Source organism: Cervus elaphus, chromosome 20 (assembly GCF_910594005.1).
Source record: "Cervus elaphus chromosome 20, mCerEla1.1, whole genome shotgun sequence".
Taxonomy (NCBI): domain Eukaryota; kingdom Metazoa; phylum Chordata; class Mammalia; order Artiodactyla; family Cervidae; genus Cervus; species Cervus elaphus.
In genome coordinates, this window is record NC_057834.1 from 100847106 (window position 1) to 100868834 (window position 21729).

A 21729-nucleotide genomic window follows, 5' to 3' on the forward strand; every position below is an offset into this window, starting at 1 on the left:
ATTAAATCATTTAACCAACTTACTAGCCAGTGGAGCTACCTAGCTAAAAATATCAGGAAAAATACTCTTGGTTGATATCATTTAGCAAAGTAAATTCTAAGTGAATGAATGAAGCTATGATAGCTCTAGGAAGGAATATTTTTCTTCTCTTAGAGTAGAGAAGACATTTCTAGGAATACATACAAATTCAAATTTTTAGGAAAAATTAATATCTTTGGCAACACAAAATTCAGAAAATTCTACAGGTAGGAAATTCACAGGACTATCTCTTGCTAATCTTTTATATGATACCATCTGATTAAAAATATACATATGTAATATAAAAGACAATGTTTAGATTCTTAGTATGTAAGGAACTCTTACAAATCAATAAAAAAGATAAATGTCCTAAAAGACATGTTGGCAATTCATAAAAGAGAGAGCAAGGTTTTAGAAAAAAAAGTATGAAAAAGAATTCAACATCACCAGTTTCTAAATATATAGTTTTATCATATATTAAACATTCAATTAAAAATAACAATGAAGTTGGAGGGTTTTTTTTTTCTGAACAAATTAGCAATTCTGTTAAAATATAAAAGCATATTTTTTAGGAAGGGGGCAGAGCATTCTCAAGAGCTGCTGAGCAGGAAGATGCTTTGGCACCATGAAACATGTGTTTACTCTTCAACCCAACTTTGCTCCTTTAGAAAAGCATCTTAAAGAGCTAATTAAGGATCTGCACAAAGATTGACTCCTCCCTCACATTCATACAGCTCTCTTTCTCATCTCCTAAAGCATCACTTATGAATAAAGCTAGTGGAGGTGATGGAATTCCAGTTGAGCTATTTCAAATCCTGAAAGATGATGCTGTGAAAGTGCTGCAGTCAATATGCCAGCAAATTTGGAAAACTCAGCACTGGCCACAGGACTGGAAAAGGTCAGTTTTCATTCCAATCCCAAAGAAAGGCAATGCCAAAGAATGCTCAAACTACCGCACAATTGCTCTCATCTCACACGCTAGTAAAGTAAAGCTCAAAATTCTCCAAGCCAGGCTTCAGCAATACGTGAACTGTGAACATCCAGATGTTCAAGCTGGTTTTAGAAAAGGCAGAGGAACCAGAGAGCAAATTGCCAACATCCACTGGATCATGGAAAAAGCAAGAGAGTTCCAGAAAAACATCTATTTCTGCTTGATTGACTATGCCAAAGCCTTTGAATGTGTGGATCACAATAAACAGTGGAAAATTCTGAAAGAGATGGGAATACCAGACCACCTGACCTGCCTCTTGAGAAATCTGTATGCAACTGGACATGGAACAACAGACAGGTTCCAAATAGGAAAAGGAGTACCTCAAGGCTGTATATTGTCACCCTGCTTATTTAACTTATATGCAGAGTACATCATGAGACATGCTGAGCTGGAAGAAGCACAAGCTGGAAGCAAGATTGCCAGGAGAAATATCAATAATGTCAGATATGCAGATGACACCACCCTTATGTCAGAAAGTGAAGAGGAACTAAAGAGCCTCTTGATGAAAGTGAAAGAGGAGAGTGAAAAAGCTGGCTTAAAGCTCAACATTCAGAAAACAAAGATCATGGCATCTGGTCCCATCACTTCATGGCAAATAGATGGGGAAACAGTGGAAACTGTCAGACTTTATTTTTGGGGGGCTCCAAAATCACTGCAGATGGTGATTGGAGCCATGAAATTAAAAGACACTTACTCCTTGGAAGGAAAGTTATGACCAACATAGATAGCATATTAAAAAGCAGAGACATTACTTTGCCAACAAAGGTCCATCTAGTCAAGGCTGTGGTTTTTCCAGTGGTCATATATGGATGTGAGAGTTGGACTGTAAAGAAAGCTGAGTGCTGAAAAATTGATGCTTTTGAACTGTGGTGTTGAAGAAGACTCTTGAGAGTCCCTTGGACTGCAAAGAGATCCAACCTGTCCATCCTATAGGAGATCAGTCCTGGGTGTTCATTGGAAGGACTGATGCTGAAGCTGAAACTCCAATACTTTGACCACCTCATGTAAGAGTTGACTCATTGGAAAAGACCGTGATGCTGGGAGGGATTGGGGGCAGGAGGAGAAGGGGACGACAGAGGATGAGATGGTTGGATGGCATCACCGACTCGATGGACATGAGTTTGACTAAACTCCGGGAGTTGGTGATGGACAGGGAGACCTGGCGTGATGTGATTCATGGGGTCGCAAAGAGTCAGACATGACTGAGTGACTGAACTGAACTGTACTGAACTTAGGTCTGAACTCAGATGCCTTTTTCACAGTGAGGCCTATGTCACCCAATCTAACATTGCAAGGACCCACATACTACTTATACCCCTCCCCTTCTGTATTTTTCCCCATGGCACCTGTCATATCATGTATTTTGTTTTTATCTAGCTTTTAATTTTCTTTTCCCACTGAAATGTGAGCCCTATGTATGGCCAGAGACAATCCTACATTTTATGGCTCCTGACACACAATTTGGGGGTTCTCCTTTTTAAAAAAAAAGTGTTTTCCAAAAAACTTCAAATTTTAAGAATCTGATAAATAAAATAAATACTATAAAATCTAGAAAAATGATAATGCTGGTAAATTGAAGCTCAGTATTTGAATTGTTTTATTATTGGCTGGATTTCTAAATGGTATTCCTAAAGGTAAGCATGGGAATAACTGATACACCTTTACTTTTTCTGTAGTTCAAAGAGTCCATCCACTCATTCATTATGTTTTGCAGATTACTAAAATACGGTTCACATACTATAATATGCATTTCAAGAGTGCAGTTCAGAAGTTTACAGCATAGTCAACAAGGTGTTCAAACATCACCACAATCAACCTAGAATATTTTTATCACCCAAGATAAGTCTGCACCATACTTTTCAGGTGATAGACCTGAAAGGTTGTTTCCTCTTTTCATTTGTTTGTTTGACTTTGTTTTTTGTGTTTTCTTATTGAGATGAAATTTACCTTCTGCACAATTCACCTTTTCAAAGTGTGCAGTCCACTGGTTTCTAGTATATTCAAAAGCTGTGCAACTATCGCAACCAATTCCCAACCATTTTCATCACCCCAAAAAACAAGCCCATACCCATGAGCAGTCATCCTTCATTCCCTCTTCCCTCAGCCCCTGGCAACTACATATCTACATTGTTTCTACGGCTTTGTTTATTCTGGATATTTCATACAGATAGAATTATATCATATATGAGCTTTTGTGACTTTTTTTCCCACTTGACATGATGTTTTCAAGTTTTATCCATGTTGTAGCATTTATTGATACTTCCTCTCTTTTTATGGCTGAAAAATATTCCATTTTATGGAATTCATCCATTCATCAGTTAATAGACATTTGGATTGTTTCCACTTTGGGGCTCTTATGAATAATGCTGCTATGAGCATTTGTATACAAGTTTTTGTGTGATATATGTTTTCATCTTTCTTGATATATGCCTAGTCATGGATTTGCTGGGTCAGATGGTAACTCAATGTTTAACATCTTGAGGAACTTTCAAAATTTTCTATAGTGGCTACATCATTTTGCATTCCCACCAGCAATTTACAAGGGATTGTATCCTATCCTTGTCAACACTTGTTACTGCCTGTCTTTTTGTTTCTAGCCATTCTAGTGGGTGTGAAATGAAAGCTCATACCGGTTTTCGATTTCCATTTCCCTGATGTCTAGTGATGTTGAGCATCTTTTCATGTGTTTATTGGCCATTTGCACACCTTTGGAGAAATACCTATTCAGAAGCTTTGTCCATTTCTCAACTGGATTGTCATTTTACTATTGAAGTGGGATGGGAAGTCAGTGGAGCAGAGAGATAACTTGATCTGATTTACATTTTACAGGTTGACTCTTACGGCCCTGTTGAAACTAGTCTGAAGTGGGGTGTTGCTGCTGCTGCTGCTGCTAAGTCGCTTCAGTCGTGTCCGACTCTGTGCGACCCCATAGACGGCAGCCCACCAGGCTCCCCCATCCCTGGGATTCTCCAGGCAAGAATACTGGAGTGGGTTGCCATTTCCTTCTCCAATGCATGAAAGTGAGAAGTGAAAGGGAAGACGCTCAGTTGTGTCCGACTCTTCGTGACCCCGTGGACTGCAGCCTACCAGACTCCTCCATCCATGGGATTTTCCAGGCAAGAGTACTGGAGTGGGGTGCCATTGCCTTCTCCAGAAGTGGGGTGGGGGAGCGCAAAAGCAGGGAGACCAGTGAGGAGGCCAGAGCAATAACCCAAACAAGACCATAGTGACTTGAACCATTGGTAGCAGCAAGAATATAAGACGTGTTTTGATGCAGGAGACATTTTGAAGATAGAAACAACATGATTCCCTGATGGAGTACCTGGGAGATGTGCAGTAATGAGATGCTTTGAAATATTCCAGGTCTTTTGTTCTGGAGAACAAGGAATAATAGGAGGCGTCAGGAGCTTTGATTCTAGACATGCTAAGTTTGAGATGCCTGTTAAGCATCCAAGTAGAGAGATGATATTGGCAGTCAGATACACAGTTCTGGGATTTAGTGAAGTCTGGGCTAGAGATTAACATGCATGAGTCAGCTGCTTAGAAAAGTAACTAAAGCCAGGAAATAGCATGAGATCATCAAATCTGATACAGAATCAAAAATATTTTTGTTGAACAAATGATGTTTACCATTTATGTATGATTTACATATATAGGTGTTATAAAAGCAGCTAGCACTAGCAACCTACTCTAGTATTCTTGCCTGGGAAATCCCATGGACAGAGGAGACTAGTGGCCTATAGTCTCTGGGGTTGCAAAGAGGCAGACACGACTTAGCGACTAAACAATAAAGGCAACATACATTTCACATTAGATTTGTAGGAAGTGTATTAACCCTGTAGCTACTTATGCCTCTAATTAGCTTTCATAAATATGTTTTATGTAACATCTCACATTCATCCATCCAAGATGTGTCCAAAAAGTCCCATCTTCACACAGCCTGTGTATCTGTCCTATAATCTCAATTTCCCCTTATTGATAAGCTACAGAAAAAGAGGAGATAAATATTGATGTTAGTGTTTAGGGGGACCCTTGCTTTCAGAGCCTCTAGCTAAATGGCCTCAGAATGACAGAAAACATCCGTAAAAGGGGACACAGGCACAAGCAAAGTGAGTAGACTACGGAGGTGCTCAATAGCACTCTGTGGGGATATGGGCTGTAGGGCATCTGCTTAGGGACCACTGTGAGATCCCATGACAAATACTAAGTGTGGTACCTTGAATGAATCAAGCATCCAATTAAAACCTGTGCTTAAAGTTCATTTGACTCATTTTCATCAGCTGCAAGTGGATTTTAGCAAGAGCATCACCAAGAAACCTCAAATGGTTATGCTGCAGCAATGGTAGTTAGAAGTGCTGGAAAATTCTGGATTGATCAGCAGAACAAGCATAGCTTTGGGGGCAGAGCAGTAAAAATCATGAAATTTTACAGAATGTGGTAACAAAATTTGTTTTTCAACTGCAGAAGACATTAAAGTATTGAGACAGAAGCATAGATATACATTTATGCTTTAAATTATTAAATGAAACAATTATCCAGCTAAGATTGAATTGATAATCTTATTATTTAATTATTCTGAGGACAGAAAGGGAATGAGCAACTTTTCATTTAATAATATCTAGTAATTAATTTGGAAGTATACAAAACAGCTCTAACTATTCAATTTTAATAGATAAGTCAACAGTAGCTCATCACTTGTTGAACCCAGGCCTCCCACACTGCAGGCGAATTTTTTACAGCTGAGCTACCAGGGAAGTGGTCATCTATTAATTTTGCACTGTGCCTCATAACTACAGGGAGATGAATTGAAAATTATTTTCTACCAAGTTACACTTTTTTTTAAATGTGGGGAAAGGCTTGAAATTTAAATGTAACTTTTGTTTGTTTTAAAAAACAAAGAGGTGTTTTCTACTTCTGCAAGAACAAGAAAAGATGAAACCTGACTGATAACCTAAATAGAGATTTTTGAGAGCCATTGTAGGAAGAAAAGAAAATAACTTACCAATTATAATTACTGGATACTGGATAAAACATTTTTATTTACATTTAACTGACAAAAAAATAATAGGCAGGCATTAAAAAAAAAAAACTCAGAAGATACTATGTTTAAATAGCAGGTACATGATTTCTCCAGACACATCACTTCTCAGTCCCAGAGGAGGTCTCTCAATGCACCCAGCATGTTTTTTTGAATGAAGATGCATGTGTTCAACCCCTTGAACCAGAAAGGCTTCCTTGGGAACTGTTTTTCTCTTATGGGCATTTTACAGTTATGTTGGTATTACCCAATTTCTATTAAGAATTTAATTTTATGCTTAGTTTGACAATGCAATGAAATAGCTAGCTCAGTTTCTTTATAATCTAACTGCTTCAATACACCTTGAAAACACCAGATCATCTGCAAATGCTTTGTGTATAAGGGGGACACATTACTCCTTACGTGGTACTTAAGAATGTGTGCATTCTTCAAAGACAGAAACATAGATCAATGGAACAAAATAGAAAGCCCAGAGATAAATCCACGCAACTATGGACACCTTATCTTTGACAAAGGAGGCAAGAATATACAATGGAAAAAAGACAATCTCTTTAACAAGTGGTGCTGGAAAAAATGGTCAACCACTTGTAAAAGAATGAAACTAGAACACTTTCCAACACCATACACAAAAATAAACTCAAAATGGATTAAAGATCTAAATGTAAGACCAGAAACTATAAAACTCCTAGAGGAAAACATAGGCAAAACACTCTCCGACATAAACCACAGCAGGATCCTCTATGACCCACCTCCCAGAATATTGGAAATAAAAGCAAAAATAAACAAATGGGACGTAATTAAAATTAAAAGCTTCTGCACAACAAAGGAAACTATAAGCAAAGTGAAAAGACAACCTTCAGAATGGGAGAAAATAATAGCAAATGAAGCAACAGACAAAGAATTAATCTCAAAAATATACAAGCAACTCCTGCAGCTCAATTCCAGAAAAATAAAAGACCCAATCAAAAAGTGGGCCAAAGACCTAAACAGACATTTCTCCAAAGAAGACATACAGATGGCTAACAAACACATGAAAAAATGCTCAACATCACTCATTATCAGAGAAATGCAAATCAAAACCTCAATGAGGTACCATTACACACTAGTCAGAATGGCTGCTATCCAAAAGTCTACAAGCAAAAAATGCTGGAGAGGATGTGGAGAAAAGGGAACCCTCTTACACTGTTGGTGGGAATGCAAACTAGTACAGCCGCTATGGAGAACAGTGTGGAGATTCCTTAAAAAGCTGGAAATAGAACTGCCATATGACCCAGCAATCCCACTCCTGTGCATACACACTAAGGAAACCAGATCTGAAAGAGACATGTGTACCCCAATGTTCATCGCAGCACCATTTATAATAGCCAGGACATGGAAGCAACCTAGATGCCCATCAGCAGACGAATGGATAAGAAAGCTGTGGTACATATACACAATGGAATATTAGTCAGCCATTAAAAAGAATACATTTGAATCAGTTCTAATGAGGTGGAAGAAACTGGAGCCTATTATACAGAGTGAAGTAAGCCAGAAAGAAAAACACCAATACAGTATACTAACACATATATATGGAATTTAGAAAGATGGTAACGATAACCCTGTATGCGAGACAGCAAGAGAGACACAGATGTATTGAAGTCTTTTGGACTCTGTGGGAGAAGGTGAGGGCGGGATGATATGGGAGAATGGCATTGAAACATGTAAATTATCATATGTGACACGAATTGCCAGTCCAGGTTTGATGCATGATACAGGATACGCAGGGCTGGTGCACCTGGGATGACCCAGAGGGATGGGATGGGGAGGGAGTTGGGAAGGGTGTTCAGGAGGGGGAATACATGTACACCCATGGCAGATTCAAGTCAATGTATGGCAAAACCAATACAATGTTATAAAGTAAAATAAATAAATAATTTAAATTTTTTAAAATGTGGGCATTCTTTTCTGTAGTGCACAAAACAACTCTTTAGAATACATACAGCACTATTTTCAAGCATTGACTTTTTCTCTCTTTTTCAATACAGCAAATTCTTGATTAACCATGCCCCACACACCCAGCTCCAGCCCTGGAGTGTTAGCAAAGCTTTAACTAGGAACTGGAGTTCTCCCAGTTACACACATTCCTGAATAAATATAGGAACTATAATAAATATAGGCTCAAAACTCCAAATTTGATTAAGATTACCCAAACAAAAACACTTGGAAAAGAAATCTGCTGGTCTCCTGTCCAAATATAATGCATCCCACAGTAGTAATACAATATAAGAATTTTAGTTTAATAATGTACATACAAGTCTTTGTTCAACTGTAAATGACAAGGTTTATTTTCAAGGAAATCATCCTCTGGCAACCCTGCTGGAGGAAAGAAAAAAAGAGAGAAACAGACTCATCCTCATCATATGTATGTACCTGCATTCTAAAGCAGTCTTGGGGATTTTTCACATCAAGTTTGGGGTCACGTGTCAGTACTCTACTCCAAGATCGTGGCTACATGAAAGCAGACTGCAACGCATGAGTCATCATACACTGGGACTTTTGCAAATAAGGTACTTCATGAGGCAGAATGCCAAAAAGAACATTTAAACACACAACGTATATTCATCTACAGAAATAATGATTTCCCAGTTGTCAGTTAATTACAATACTTGGAAAATGCTAAAATCCTCATAAATATTTTGGGTAAATTATGGTGCAAAATCTGAATTTTGCAAACTTTGAAAAGACACATTTTCGTGGCATCTTCCAAGCATTTCTGAGAGCCTAAAGCTATTAACTTCATGGAAACTTTTCAACCTCTAGAAGAGTCTTCATCAAGAAGATACCCCAGAGGCAGATTTCCACGGGACCATAAGGAAAATCTGTGGGTTCCTAAGTGGAGGAAAAGAAACAACTATGAAGTGTGGGCCAACTGAGAACTCACCCTGAGGAAGGGATGATGTGTGATGGGGTGGCTCAAAATATTCCATCCTTCTATAAACTGCTGGAGTACTTTCTTCACTTTACTTTGAAACATTACCATCTCTGCGAATGGGTTCCAAGACACGCCCTTGAAACAATGCAGTTGCAGCCTTATGTAGTAACTGCACTGGGCAGGCATGGATGTGTTCCAGAAGTCGGGAAAATAATCACCATCCTTCATTCTTTCTAGGGAAGAGCATGAGCAGGCTACTTTCTCCTTACACATCCCAAGGTATCAGCACTACTAAGAAAACTGATTGGTAGGCGTAGAACGGTATAAGTAGACTTTGGAATATGAAGAACCTTGGGATATAGGGCTGACTAGGAGGATGCCTCTGAGCCAGGAGACAAGGCCAGCAAACATCACAGGTTTAATGGACCCCAAGGGAATTAGGGGATGGAGAAGGCTGCAAAAATCAAAGTGAGAAAGACCTTGTTCTTAGGAAAGGAAGTGGAAATTCACACTTCCTTTCCCTCAAACTGCTCACACTGAAGCAGGAGATATATGGGCCCCAAACTGAACAATCTCTCCCCTGTGGACAGAAACTCCATAATAGCAGAAGCTCCATAAAAGCAGGATGATGAAGCAGGCTGGGCCCTGCCCAGACAAGAAATAAAAAGACCACATACTTCTCACTCTTGAAGCGAAGGACACCTCCCTGACTACACATGCACAGAAAGACTCCTTGGAGGTCAAAAAGGGAAGGGGCATCACCTCATAGTAAGTGATGATGCCTCTTCACTAGAATCCATCTCGACTAAGAGATGAGCGCACACACATGGGAGGACCCTGACACATATCAAACATGGACTAAAGAACCAGACAAATCAAAAGGATTGGCCACAGGAAAACTGGCAGAAGTGCCCCATTGATTCAAACCACCACGAGGGCATGACCCTCTGTGCCCACCTGTGTGTCTATTCACACATACTGGACTTTTTCCTTCCTAATAAACACTTTGTTTCACTACTTTCTATCTTTGTGGGAATTGTTTTTCTAAAAGCCAAAGGGCCAAGGCCTTGTCACTGAGCACTGAGACTAGGATTCTGTGTTCTCAACCTCCACAACCTGACCTCAGTCTCTGGCCAGGAACCAAAGCCCTGCTTCAGGCTGCTGCAGACCAAGGCCACTCGAGATCAACACGACCCCACTGCCAAGACCCAAAACTCAGGCAGGTACCTTGAGTATTAAAGGTCAGCTATGTTAGGGTTTGGCATTCCTAATAATGTTTCTGTGGGAAAAGCATTTCAAAATGTAAGCCAGTTGTTTGGAACATGATAGAAAATTTCTTCATAAGACTACTCACTTCTGGGCAATTCTTTATGTGCATTCTCAGTTTTGGAATATAATTAATGTGCTTTGAATTTCCAAAACATATTGTAATATATAAAGGGGGGAAAATGAACTTTTTATAAGGATGAAAAAAGTGCCAAAGATTTGGTTTACCAAGATGAAACTTTTGTACTATACATTCATATCAAGCAATACTTCTTACTGACATTTATTTCTTAAATAATACTGATATTTATTACTTAAATGACACTTAGGTGTTGCAGAATAAATGCCTCTGTTTCAGACACTTAGCAAATCCAATAACCTATCACTTCAAGAAACCATTCCATTAGTAGGGAATAACTATAAATACTCTACATCGAAGGACTTTATATCATCCTGGAAATATAATCAAGAAGCAATGCTTGAAGACTACATATTAAGCTACACTGATTATTTAAAAAGTGTATAAGCAACAAAGGAACTTTTGCAAAATGTAGTATTAACAGTATCTCCATCTTAGGAAAAGAAAAGCTATTACAAGCCAACTACACACCCAAAATGGTACCTTACAACTTATTGCTATTATCCTAATGCAGGACAGATTATTGCTTAAAACTGCACATTTCAGAACACCAAGAAATTTTCATTTTTTGGTTACCATTTATGAAAATCAACATCAGAATAAAGACTTTTAGTTAAACTTTTGTGTTAAAAGTGAAGTTTATTACAATACAGTAAGTGCAAGTGTTATTAAAAATGCTGGTTAAAATCATAAAGTATCTATACAATTTTTCTAGTATAAATATTGGAAATAACAACTTTAACAATTCTATAAGTACACAGTACATTGAAAACATAAAATCACATACAAGGCTAAATATCACTGCACATTATCATTTTAGGTATCATTTTTCTGATCCCAGCATCATTCCAGAATACAAAGGGGTTACAAACATCAAGGTCTCAGTGTTCTGAATGTAGGTCAGTTATCACACATTAATAATGCTTTAAAATCATTGCTTATAGTCTAATCAAGTGGTTCTAGTTGCAATAATTCCTTTTCTCGATAGGTCTTGGACAAAAAGTTGAGCTAGAAAAGCTGTTATTACAAAACCTAGGATGACATTAATTCTCAATGATTCATTTAAAACTGGCATAAAGTGTTATTAAAAGTCCTATAGGACATGGAAGACAATAAGTACATCACATGTAAATAAAATTAAGCCGCTCACCCTCTGCTTGCTTACTTGGCTCCATGTCTCTGTAGAAAGGAGAAGCTGAGCCATAAAGAAGTGCGGGCCAATCAGAACTGCTGGGAGTGTGTGTTTTTGGGGGGTTAGGGGGACTGGTGAAGGTGGGTAGGGAACAGCACAGGGAAAGACTTGGGGAGAAACGTCAGACTATAAATGGAAATTAAACAGTATTACTTGTCCACTCCTCCCCGTCCTGCTGAAGCAGGGGACAGTTCCAGTCCAGCCTCCATCCACTGTCTCCCAGCAGGGGCTCTGTTCCCCTCCACCATGAAGACAGCATTTGCTTTTCAGACAATGTGAGGCCATGGCTGTTCGGTACTGAGAACACTTCCCAAACCTGAGGAACAGGCTATAAATTATGGGTTTGGACACTGCACAAACCAAGGAGAATCTGAACTAGGCCTCAACATGAGCAGAAGGGAAACAGCTTTTTACAAGCAGCTAATGCCCACACAGGCTAAGTGGTTCAGCCAAGGGGACACCAATGCTTATTTCTTCATGAACATGCTTCTCAGACTTTCATGTGCATAGGATTCACTTGGGAGCTCACCAAAGTGAGCTGGGTTGGAGGTGGGGCCACAGGTTCTGCATTTGTAGTTAAGCTCCTATGGACCACACTTTGAGATGCTGATGCTCCTAGCCTATGGACCATACTTTGAGAAGCAAGAGTCTGCAACACAAAGACGGGGCCACAAGTATATGCTGGAAGTCCTGAGGAGAGCTGAGATAACCCCAGTGTTATAGACCCACCCAAACGCATCCCTGGGCTACAGGTGGAGAAGTGGCACAGAGTGGGCAAATGTATGTTGATGTATTTTCTGACAGCACCATACTATGACTATATGAACAGCTGAACAACATAACTCAACTTGAGTGAATTGGAGAAGTCTACTGGTTGGGAATAAAACTAAACTTTTCCCCTTGTAGTCCTCCTTAAAGTGAACATGATTACAAAGGTATAAAACACCAGCGTATTAAATTTCATAGTAAAAGGCCACATGTGCACACATATACAAACAGCATGAATCCTAAGAAATTAAATGCATTTTATCAGGATAAAGCTGGGGCTACCACTGCTCCCAGCTAAAATCATCTCCTCTTCCAAATACAAGGAAGAAACCTTGAATTGTAAGGAAAATCACTGCATTGCCTGCCAGCACCAGGCCACAGGCTCCCCATTTGATCTGAAACACAAGAGGATTAAAAAGAGGATTAAATCTTTACTTTATACTGTACTCTTTGCAAATATATTATTTTCTGTGTCAGAAACATCCAATGAAATACTAAATAAAACTGCTAAAAGGCTTAACAATGTAATAGGCAGGAGACAGTGAACAGTTCAGTAATTAGTCTAATCACTTCGTGACGCTTGTTAATTAAGTCTGGTATCATCCTTAACATTTTCCCCATTAGACATACTTCTCTACTTGTTTTCATGAGACAATGACTGCCTTCAGTAAAATACACAAAGCAAGATTAGAAAGGGTCCAATTACAATATTGGTTACTGGAAGTCCTGGATATATTGCCTTTTTTTCATGAAGATAGGAATTGGATAGTTACAGATTGATTTGTTTCTTTTCCAGGCAAAAGATTTTAAATAATACTCTGGATGCAACTAAAAAGAGCTTTCCAGCGTGGCAGATGGTTTTCCAGAGGCACAGTTGGGGATGAGAGTACCCTCTAGTGGGCATATTTTAACAAGCAGAGAACATCAGTGAAAATTTTTTCATAAAACATGATGCAGTATTTGAAAGGTAAAAATAGAAATCCTTAGAGCAAAATTTAGGAAGTACTAGTCTAAGGCACAAGAGGGATACGATCATGACAATCTTACATTGAAAAACCTTCTGTGCTTCCGTCATCTCGACAGAGTTCAGACTGGCCTGGCATTCCAGACCTTCCCCAGTCAGGCTTCCCCAGCCTTTCTAGTCTCAATCTCAACCACTCCCTTTTTGCTCCATCATATTGGACTACTCTTTAGTCCATACATTTAATTTTTGCATTTGAGTACCATTCCATATGATTGTCTTTTCTACTTTAATCAAAATAGTATTTATCCATAGAAGCCACATCAAATAACCAGATGTAATTTCTCTCTTCTTGGTGCTCCTATGGCATTCTGATCATTTTAATGACCACATATAGTACCCTTACACTATACTTACCCATCAGGCTAGTTTCTGTTCTCTTTTGAGAACAGAGACAGTATCTGGCTCTTATTCTGAGTGTCCTACAAATAGCATATGCTCTGCTTACTGTATGAATAAACAGCCCTTGTATGAGTCTGATACTCAATGTCCCAAATAAGAGTCCCATGAAATTGAACCAGTATGTAATTGGGGGAAATAAAAGCAAATAGTATGGAAGACAGTGAATGTCAAAGAACTGGATAAATTATACCCATATTGTGTATTTTGGAGATAAAAACTTTATATTGGATACTGATTAAATAAAGTGCCTATTTTATGGCAAGAAAAAATTAAATATAAAATTTTCTCTTCTTGTTCAGGCCCCTCCCTCCCCTTTGTGTACTGTGCATCTGTATTAACCAGACCTCCTTAGGAGATAACATTACTTCTTAACATTCCTTCCTAATCTCATAAAGGGTCATAACTGCTTAGGAGAGAATCTTCTTTCTTAATGATGTAGGGGCCACAACGACCTATGACCCACTGATCACTCTATACACGCCAATCTGGATTGTGTGAATGGTCAATAGTATGTCACTGGACATATAACCATTTGTCTCTAAAACTTATGTAACTGTGGTTTGATCTCTTACAGGAGGAACAGTCATCTCCAGGGGTATGATCCTCAGGTTGGGGCAAATAAAATTTTCCATTTCTTTGATTGATTGATTGATTGATTGATTGAATGAGTCATTAATTTTCTCACTGACAATATGAAGATGTCATATTACTCACTGTATCTTCCAGTGGCTATATAGTTTTCCCTCAATATGTAACTATTGTGTTGAGAATTATGTCCACGATCCTATTTGCAGGAGAAGAATTGGGTATGATGTTGTGATTTATATTAAGAAATATATATTTGATCAGTCCCTATTTTCTGCACAGAGCTTCTAAAATCCTTGAAACTTCGTAAGTGATGAGAGTGATTATCTTTACGGTGGAAAGCTCTGATTTATAGCCAGTCAGTCAGAAGCATGAGTAACAACCTGGACTTGTGATTGGCATCTGAAGAGGGAGGTAGTCTTGGGGGACTGAGCCCTGAAACAGTAGAATCTGCTGCTGTCTCCAGGCAGATGGAATCAGACTTGAACTAAATTGTAGGATACTCACCTGGTGTGGAAGAATTGCTCCTTAAGGGTGTAGGGAACAACCCCCCCCCCCCCCGCCACCCACACACACACACACTGGAATTAAGTGACACACACACACACACACACACACACACACACACTGGAATTAAGTGACACACACACACACACACACACACACACACTGGAATTAAGTGACACACACACACACACACACACACACACACACACACACACACAGGAATTAAGTGACCAGGAGACACACACACACACACACACACACACACACACACACACACAGAGGAATTAAGTGACCAGGAGACACACACACACACACACACACACACACACACACACTGGAATTAAGTGACCAGGACCCCTTTTGATGTTTATTTTGGAACTAGAGAAGTATTGCTACATGAGTCTCTGGATTGCCCTATAATAAGAAGCAAGGATTTCAGAATAATTCCAGAAAATAGCTTACAACAGAAAAAGCAAGAAATCACTTGGTCTGGCTAAAAGTCGCAAGAGGAACAAAGAAAGCATTCTGAAAGTATGTGCAAGATACTGACAGGTAGATCTAAATCAGGGGAATACAGAAACTAAAAATATGTCTGGCTTTGAGTATTAAGTCTAAGCAGTGGAAATGAAACTCTGGTTCCAGACACAGGCCTATGAAGTAACCTCGGCGATAGCTGGGCAAAACAATAGACAACAAGACTTACCACAGACACACGAGCAAGAATAACAGGAAATCCAAAGGCAGAAACAACAATTCCTGTAGTGAAAAAATAAGCCAGTTCCCGACAGGCACTACTTGTTGCATCGGAGTCATATGTTGCTCGTTTGGCAATGAAATGGGGGATGGGAGAGATGGCGTGGAAAATCAGGACAAACAAAGGCCAGTAAACGCTGTTGGTTGGACCCAGGAGAAATCCAAAAGGAAAAGTTAGTTACATCATAATTAAAGATACACTACTGTTTCAAAGTTTATATTATTTTAAATGTCTAGGTCAACATTTATTCAGTCGTCAACATTAGTGCATGAGATGATTATTTTCCAGGAACGGCTGAGTAGTAGTGATGATTAAAAATTACTAGTACAAAAAAAAAAAAAAAATTACTAGTACATTAATATGCAGACAGCTTATACTGTGTTAAGAAACAATGACACAATGTAAAATCTAAAATCTTTAAGGTTTTCTGGATTACTGAGCTGTAGTTTCTTTAGGGACAGAATCCTAACTTAGTCATCTTTGCTTTCCATATAGAAAATAGCACAGTGCCTTGCACATGTTCATTCAATAGAAATTATCTGAGTGTGCGCAGGTTGGAAACCTTTCAATTTCTTGGAGTAAAACTCAAGATTCCTTGCCCTGGCCTACAAAGCCTCACATGATCTGGCCAACTTCTTCCATTCATTCCGTGCCATCTTCCCTCATTCGCTTCATCTGTAGCCACATTAGCTTTTCTATTTCTCAAATACTCCTGCCTGGAATGCCCTCTCCTGACTCATCGACCTGATAAACTTATTTATCCACAAAGTCTCAGGTTAAGGACAACCTCTTCTATGCAGCCCTCCCTGACTTTTAACTCAGGTTCCCTTTCTCGAAGCTCTCACTGTACTTTGTAACATCTCTCCTGACTGGACTGTCTGCCTGTCTCTCACTCATAACTAGAACTGAAAGCTCCCTGAGGACAGGACTGCATCTCATCATTCTTATATCCCTAGCTGGTCCAGAGGAAGTCTTCAATAAATTCTCATTAAATGAACACATCAATTTTGAAAAGAGCTTTTCTCTGCACAAATACAACTAACTAAGTGACTGGGTTTGTAACTTGGGCTTTATTAATTCATTCATTAGAGCTTGGTGCTAAATTGATCAAACTCTCTAACACCCATACTAATAGTGACAAAGACATAAAAAGAATAGTTCTTTCTGAAATAACTTACCCATAATCCTCTAAGGCACATCCCAGCATCAGAAAAGTCAGCCCAATAGCCCCACTGAAAGATAATGCCACAAGAGCTGTGAAAAATAAAATCAAGAGTTATAGGTTCCAATGGTTATCAGGGACTGGGGGAGGGGGGAGAGGAATGGAGAAGGATTCTTCTGGGATGGATGAAATGTCCTGGAATTAGAAAGTAGTAATGGTTGTACAACCTTGTGTATATATTAAAAACCACTTTAAGAATTTTTAGAGTGTGAAGAATTTTACACTTTAAAAAGGCTAATTTTTGATACGTGAATTATACCTCAATTTTAAAGTTTTTAACAAAAAAAAATGCTTATTTCATTGAAAGAGATTTACTTATTTCACTGGTTGATGTTACATTGACTAGCAAATGACAGCCTATGTCTGTTACTCTTAAATCTTTAGGTGGAGAAAGAGCTCAGGCCTTTGCAGTACTCAGCCCCTGTCTAATGTATGAATAATGTATATATATATATATATACCCTGTAATATACACTGTTTGATCATTGTGCCTCCCCATACCACAGGGCTTCAAGTATTTGAAGATCACTTTCGTGTCTTCATAGAAAATGCTTCCCAACTAGTATCCCCTGAATATCGATTCCCTGCATCTGTTGGGACACTAACCTTTGAGGAGGTAGAAATGTGTTTGCTTTGTTCACTGCTGAGTGAGAGAATAACAGAGTTGTTTAAAAAATCTTGCACTGCTCTGGGTCACCAACATGGGTTCATGTTGGTAACTCTGTCACTGACTGGTTGTGTGACTATGGTAGAAGCTGAACCTCCTTAAACGGGATTATTCAGCTGTAAAATGGGAATAATGAGGCCAACTTATTAAGGAGTTTATGGGACTCAAATGAGATAATCTATAAGTGACTGGCAACAGCAGGTGCTCAGTAAGCAAATACTGATGTAAGTATCTGCTCATTTCAGCAACGGTCTTCAGTAAAGGTAGCAATCACAAGCAGAGGATACTTAGTTATCCGAATACTCCTCTGGAAAAAATCCATAATACTCAAAATTAGTCATTAGGTAAACCAACTAACATTTTGATTGCTTCCTTTTACTTTAAGAGGCAATCTGGAAAAAAAAAGAAAAAGAGGCAATCTGTGGAGACTTTTATAGGAATTTTTTAAATTCCTAGGTGATTTTTAAAAACATCCGGGAGTATACAGATGTTAGAGGACAAGGAAGGACTGTCAGTTTTATATATTTTTCCATTTAGTACATGTCACTTTTGGGGGGGAAAAAATGACAAAAGTAACTTTCCCATATTGTTTCACTACAGATGATCTTTTCCTCATTGGTTCTGTCCCCTGCCTGTGCCTAACCACCTGCACCACTCTGTCCTACAGGAGACCATTCAGAGACCATTCATAGACCTCTTCCTTCTGTTCTGGGACACCAATCACTCAAAGTTCACAACTATATCTCCAATGGATGCTCTTAACCTCCTTTTTCTTTTTTAGGAATTGCATCCTCAGCCATCTCTTAAACTTGGAGCTAACCAGAAATCCAAATTCATCTCTCTAATCACTCCCCACTCTTGCTGGGACACTGCATTCAACACAAAGCTCCCTGGTACCACAAGGACCCAGCTCCATCAAATGCTGCAGTTTGAAGTAACTCCTAAGAACTCGGCCTGCACTTCCAACTCCAATCTGGACTTCTCTAGGTAGTCAACATAGAACTCAACTTCAACATGTGTAAAACTGAAACGTCTCCCCTTCTCCTCCCAAACACACACTTCTTCCTTTCCAAGGTTCTATCCTGAAAGACCAATACAATCCCTACACTCCATTTTCTAGAAAATCAGTAAGTCAGGGTGACTCAATCTCCCAGACCTCACTCAAACCTACTGCAAAAGACTAAGTGATTATGTCCCCACCCCCCAAATTCATATATTAAATTTTAACATCCAGTGCGATGGTGGTAGGAGGTGATTAGGTCATGAGAGGATTAGGACCCTTATAAAGGGACTCCACAGAGCTTCCTAACCCCTTCTGTTGTGTGGGGACACAGCGAAAAGATACCTATCTCGGAACCAGGAAGCAAGTCTTCACCAGGCAACAAATCTGCTGGCACCTTGATTGTGGAGATCTCAGCCTCTCAAATTAAGAAACAAATGTTATTTAAGCCACCGAGCTTATGGTATTTTTGCCCTAGCAGCCTTAAAGGACTAAGACAATCACCTCTTCTCTGATGCCCTCAACTACTTATCATCTGTGTGCAGACCCTTATCATCTCAGGCCTGCCTTCACCTCATGACTCTTCCCATCTATCCTCCACACAGCAGACAGTGACCTCTCAGATAATCAAAGCTGGCGTCACCCCTTCAGTTGCTTTCACAGCCTATGAGCTGTTCTAGCACTGGAGGCGCACCTCTGCCCCCTGTCACATGTTCTCTCCATTAGAATAAACTCTGCCCTCACCCCAGTCCTTTGCCCAGTGAAGTCTTATTGATCCTTTTAGATTCAGAGCAAGGAATGCCTCTTTTGGGAAACTGGTCCTCTTCCTTCCTGGAGCAGGGTTCGGTAATGCCATCTGTATTAGTTTCCTAGGCCTGCTATTAAAAATGTATCACAAACTGGGTGGCTTAGAAGAACAGAAATTTACTCTCTCATATCTAGAAAAGACATCTGCTCCCTCTGAAAACTCTAAGGGAAGACTCCTTCCTTGCCTCTTCTTAACTATTGGCAGCTGACTGCCATCTTTGCTGCTCTCTAGCTCACAGTTGCGTCATTCCAAGTTCTGCCTCTGTCCTCCTATGGTGTTCTTCCTATATGTATCCATGTCTAAACCTCCCTTTTCTTACAAGGACACTAGTCATTGGGTTAGAGTCCAACTAATCCCATATCATCCTAACTTGATTATATCTGCAAAGGCCCTATTTCCAAATAAGGTCAAATTCACACACACTGGGGAGTTGGAACTTGAATGTATTTATTTGGGGGATATAGTCAGCTTGCAATACCATCTTTGTCCTCACACTGTATCTGAGCACACCTTAGACATTTAAACAGTAGCACAATTAGTTCCAGCCCTGTCACACAATAACTGCTCATTTAACCTTTTATGCCAAGCCTCAGGCACACAGCAGTCCTTCTTTAAGTTAAATTATCTGCAAAAAGCTTCCTTCGTCCTTTTCCATTTCATAACCTATCTTCTTTTTTTACTACAATGCAATTTCTAACACATTCACACATAAACATTATTATTTGATAGTTTCCAGACACGACTAAACACAGTGCTACACACTAAACAGTGGTGCTACTTATTATTGGTTTTCTGCACTGGCCTCAAATGGCCTCAAATGGAATATTACAAAATGGACACTATCCAAGTAAATCATGTTTACTAAATTAATGCTGAATATAAAAGTCCTCCAGAAATAATTTTAAAATATGTCTGCTAACAGTTTACACACTCAGATAAATTTCATAGCAAACACATGCATGTGTACAAATATACCCGTATGCATGTTTATAGCATATGTTGATTAACTAAGGAGGGAAGATCTTTGTGTACAAATTTCAAGGACAGGAGCTCCAACACGGAAACAAGTTATCCTACACTATTCAAAAGATTAGACATCTAATGGGGTGGGTCCTACCAAACCAACAGGAAGCCTTCCAATCTCTCCCACTGCTTGGCGTTCCCCTTCACTCTGAAGGTGCACAGATGAGGGAAGTGGTGTTCTTGGTATCCCCCCCCTTTTTTAAATCAATTGTCCCATGCAAAAACACTGCACGAAGTGAAGTTGCTCAGACGTGTCCGACTCTGTGCGATCCCATGGACTGTAGCCTACCAGGCTTCTCCATCCATGGAATTTTCCAGACAAGAGTACTGGAGTGGGTTTGCATTTCCTTCTCCAGAGGATCTTCCCGACCCAGGGATCGAACCCAGGTCTCACAGATTGCAGGCAGACAGTTTACCGGCTGAGCCACCAGGGAAGCCCCACTGCACAAAGACCTACTGTATAGCATAGGGATCTCTATTCAATATTTTGTAATAAACTATAAGGGAAGAGAATACATGTACGTGTGTCTGAATAGTTGTGTTGTACACCTGAAATTAAGACGATACTGGAAATAAACTACATTTGCATTTTTAAAGTACTATACAAACACCACCTTCCTGTCTGTCCATAAATGAATAAACACTGATGAAAGTAACGGTAAAATCCCACCTAATCTACTCTCTACAATGAAGACAAAATACAGCATTTCAGGGTGCTTTTCGCTGACACCCGCCTGTAGCCAACTCTGCCCAATTGTTACACGACAGATGGTAAGTGTTCTAATGCCGAAAACACTGGGGACAATGGCTTGTCTGGAAAAAGTGGGAAACTCGGCAAAGTGGCAGGAAAAGCGGGGAGAGGCATTAGGGTGAACATGACGGGAAGTGAAAGCCCAGTTTAAACCTAGGCAGAGGAGGGGGTGGGAACTGCTTCCCGAGGAACTAGGAAGCAATCCGGAAGGTGAGCCCCACCCGGGCTAGCCGGTGATTCCCAGGGAAGGAATGCTCCCGGAGAGGGCTTCGCCTGCAGCGACCCCCAGACACGCCTGGCTAAAGAGTGAAGACTAGTAGCCTTGCAGAAAAAGGTTGAGGTTCCCCCAAACACGCCTCCACCCGCACCCCAAGGAGCGAAGAGAGCAGGCGAACTCCTTCCCACCGGGAAAGGAGGGGACGGTAGCACGTCTGGGGAGGCCGTTTCCAGCCCACGCGCTGAAGGCGCAGCTCCAGGATTAGCCCAGAGTCAAGGCGGCGACCCCACCGCAGGACCAGCGAGCTAGGAACCTAGGATGTACCTTTAACGCCAGCCATGTCTCCCGAGCTGGGGCCGCGGCTGCTTCCGGCTTCCTGCCACGGCCCCAGCCCCGCCCGAGGCCCGGCCCAGGGCCGTACCTAGGCTGGCGAGCCCGCCCCGCCTCGC

General features: G+C 40.0%; 1 protein-coding gene across 1 annotated transcript; it reads right to left on the bottom strand.

The window, feature by feature from the left end:
* Nucleotides 1–10982: 10982 nt before the first annotated feature.
* Nucleotides 10983–21729, bottom strand: LEPROT. The gene is made up of 4 exons (XM_043876768.1): nucleotides 21605–21729; nucleotides 16771–16846; nucleotides 15542–15728; nucleotides 10983–12718 (listed from the first exon to the last, which is right to left on the bottom strand). The coding sequence occupies exons 1-4, from the start codon at nucleotides 21618–21620 to the stop codon at nucleotides 12602–12604; spliced, it is 396 nt and encodes a 131-aa protein (XP_043732703.1). The 5' UTR covers nucleotides 21621–21729; the 3' UTR covers nucleotides 10983–12601.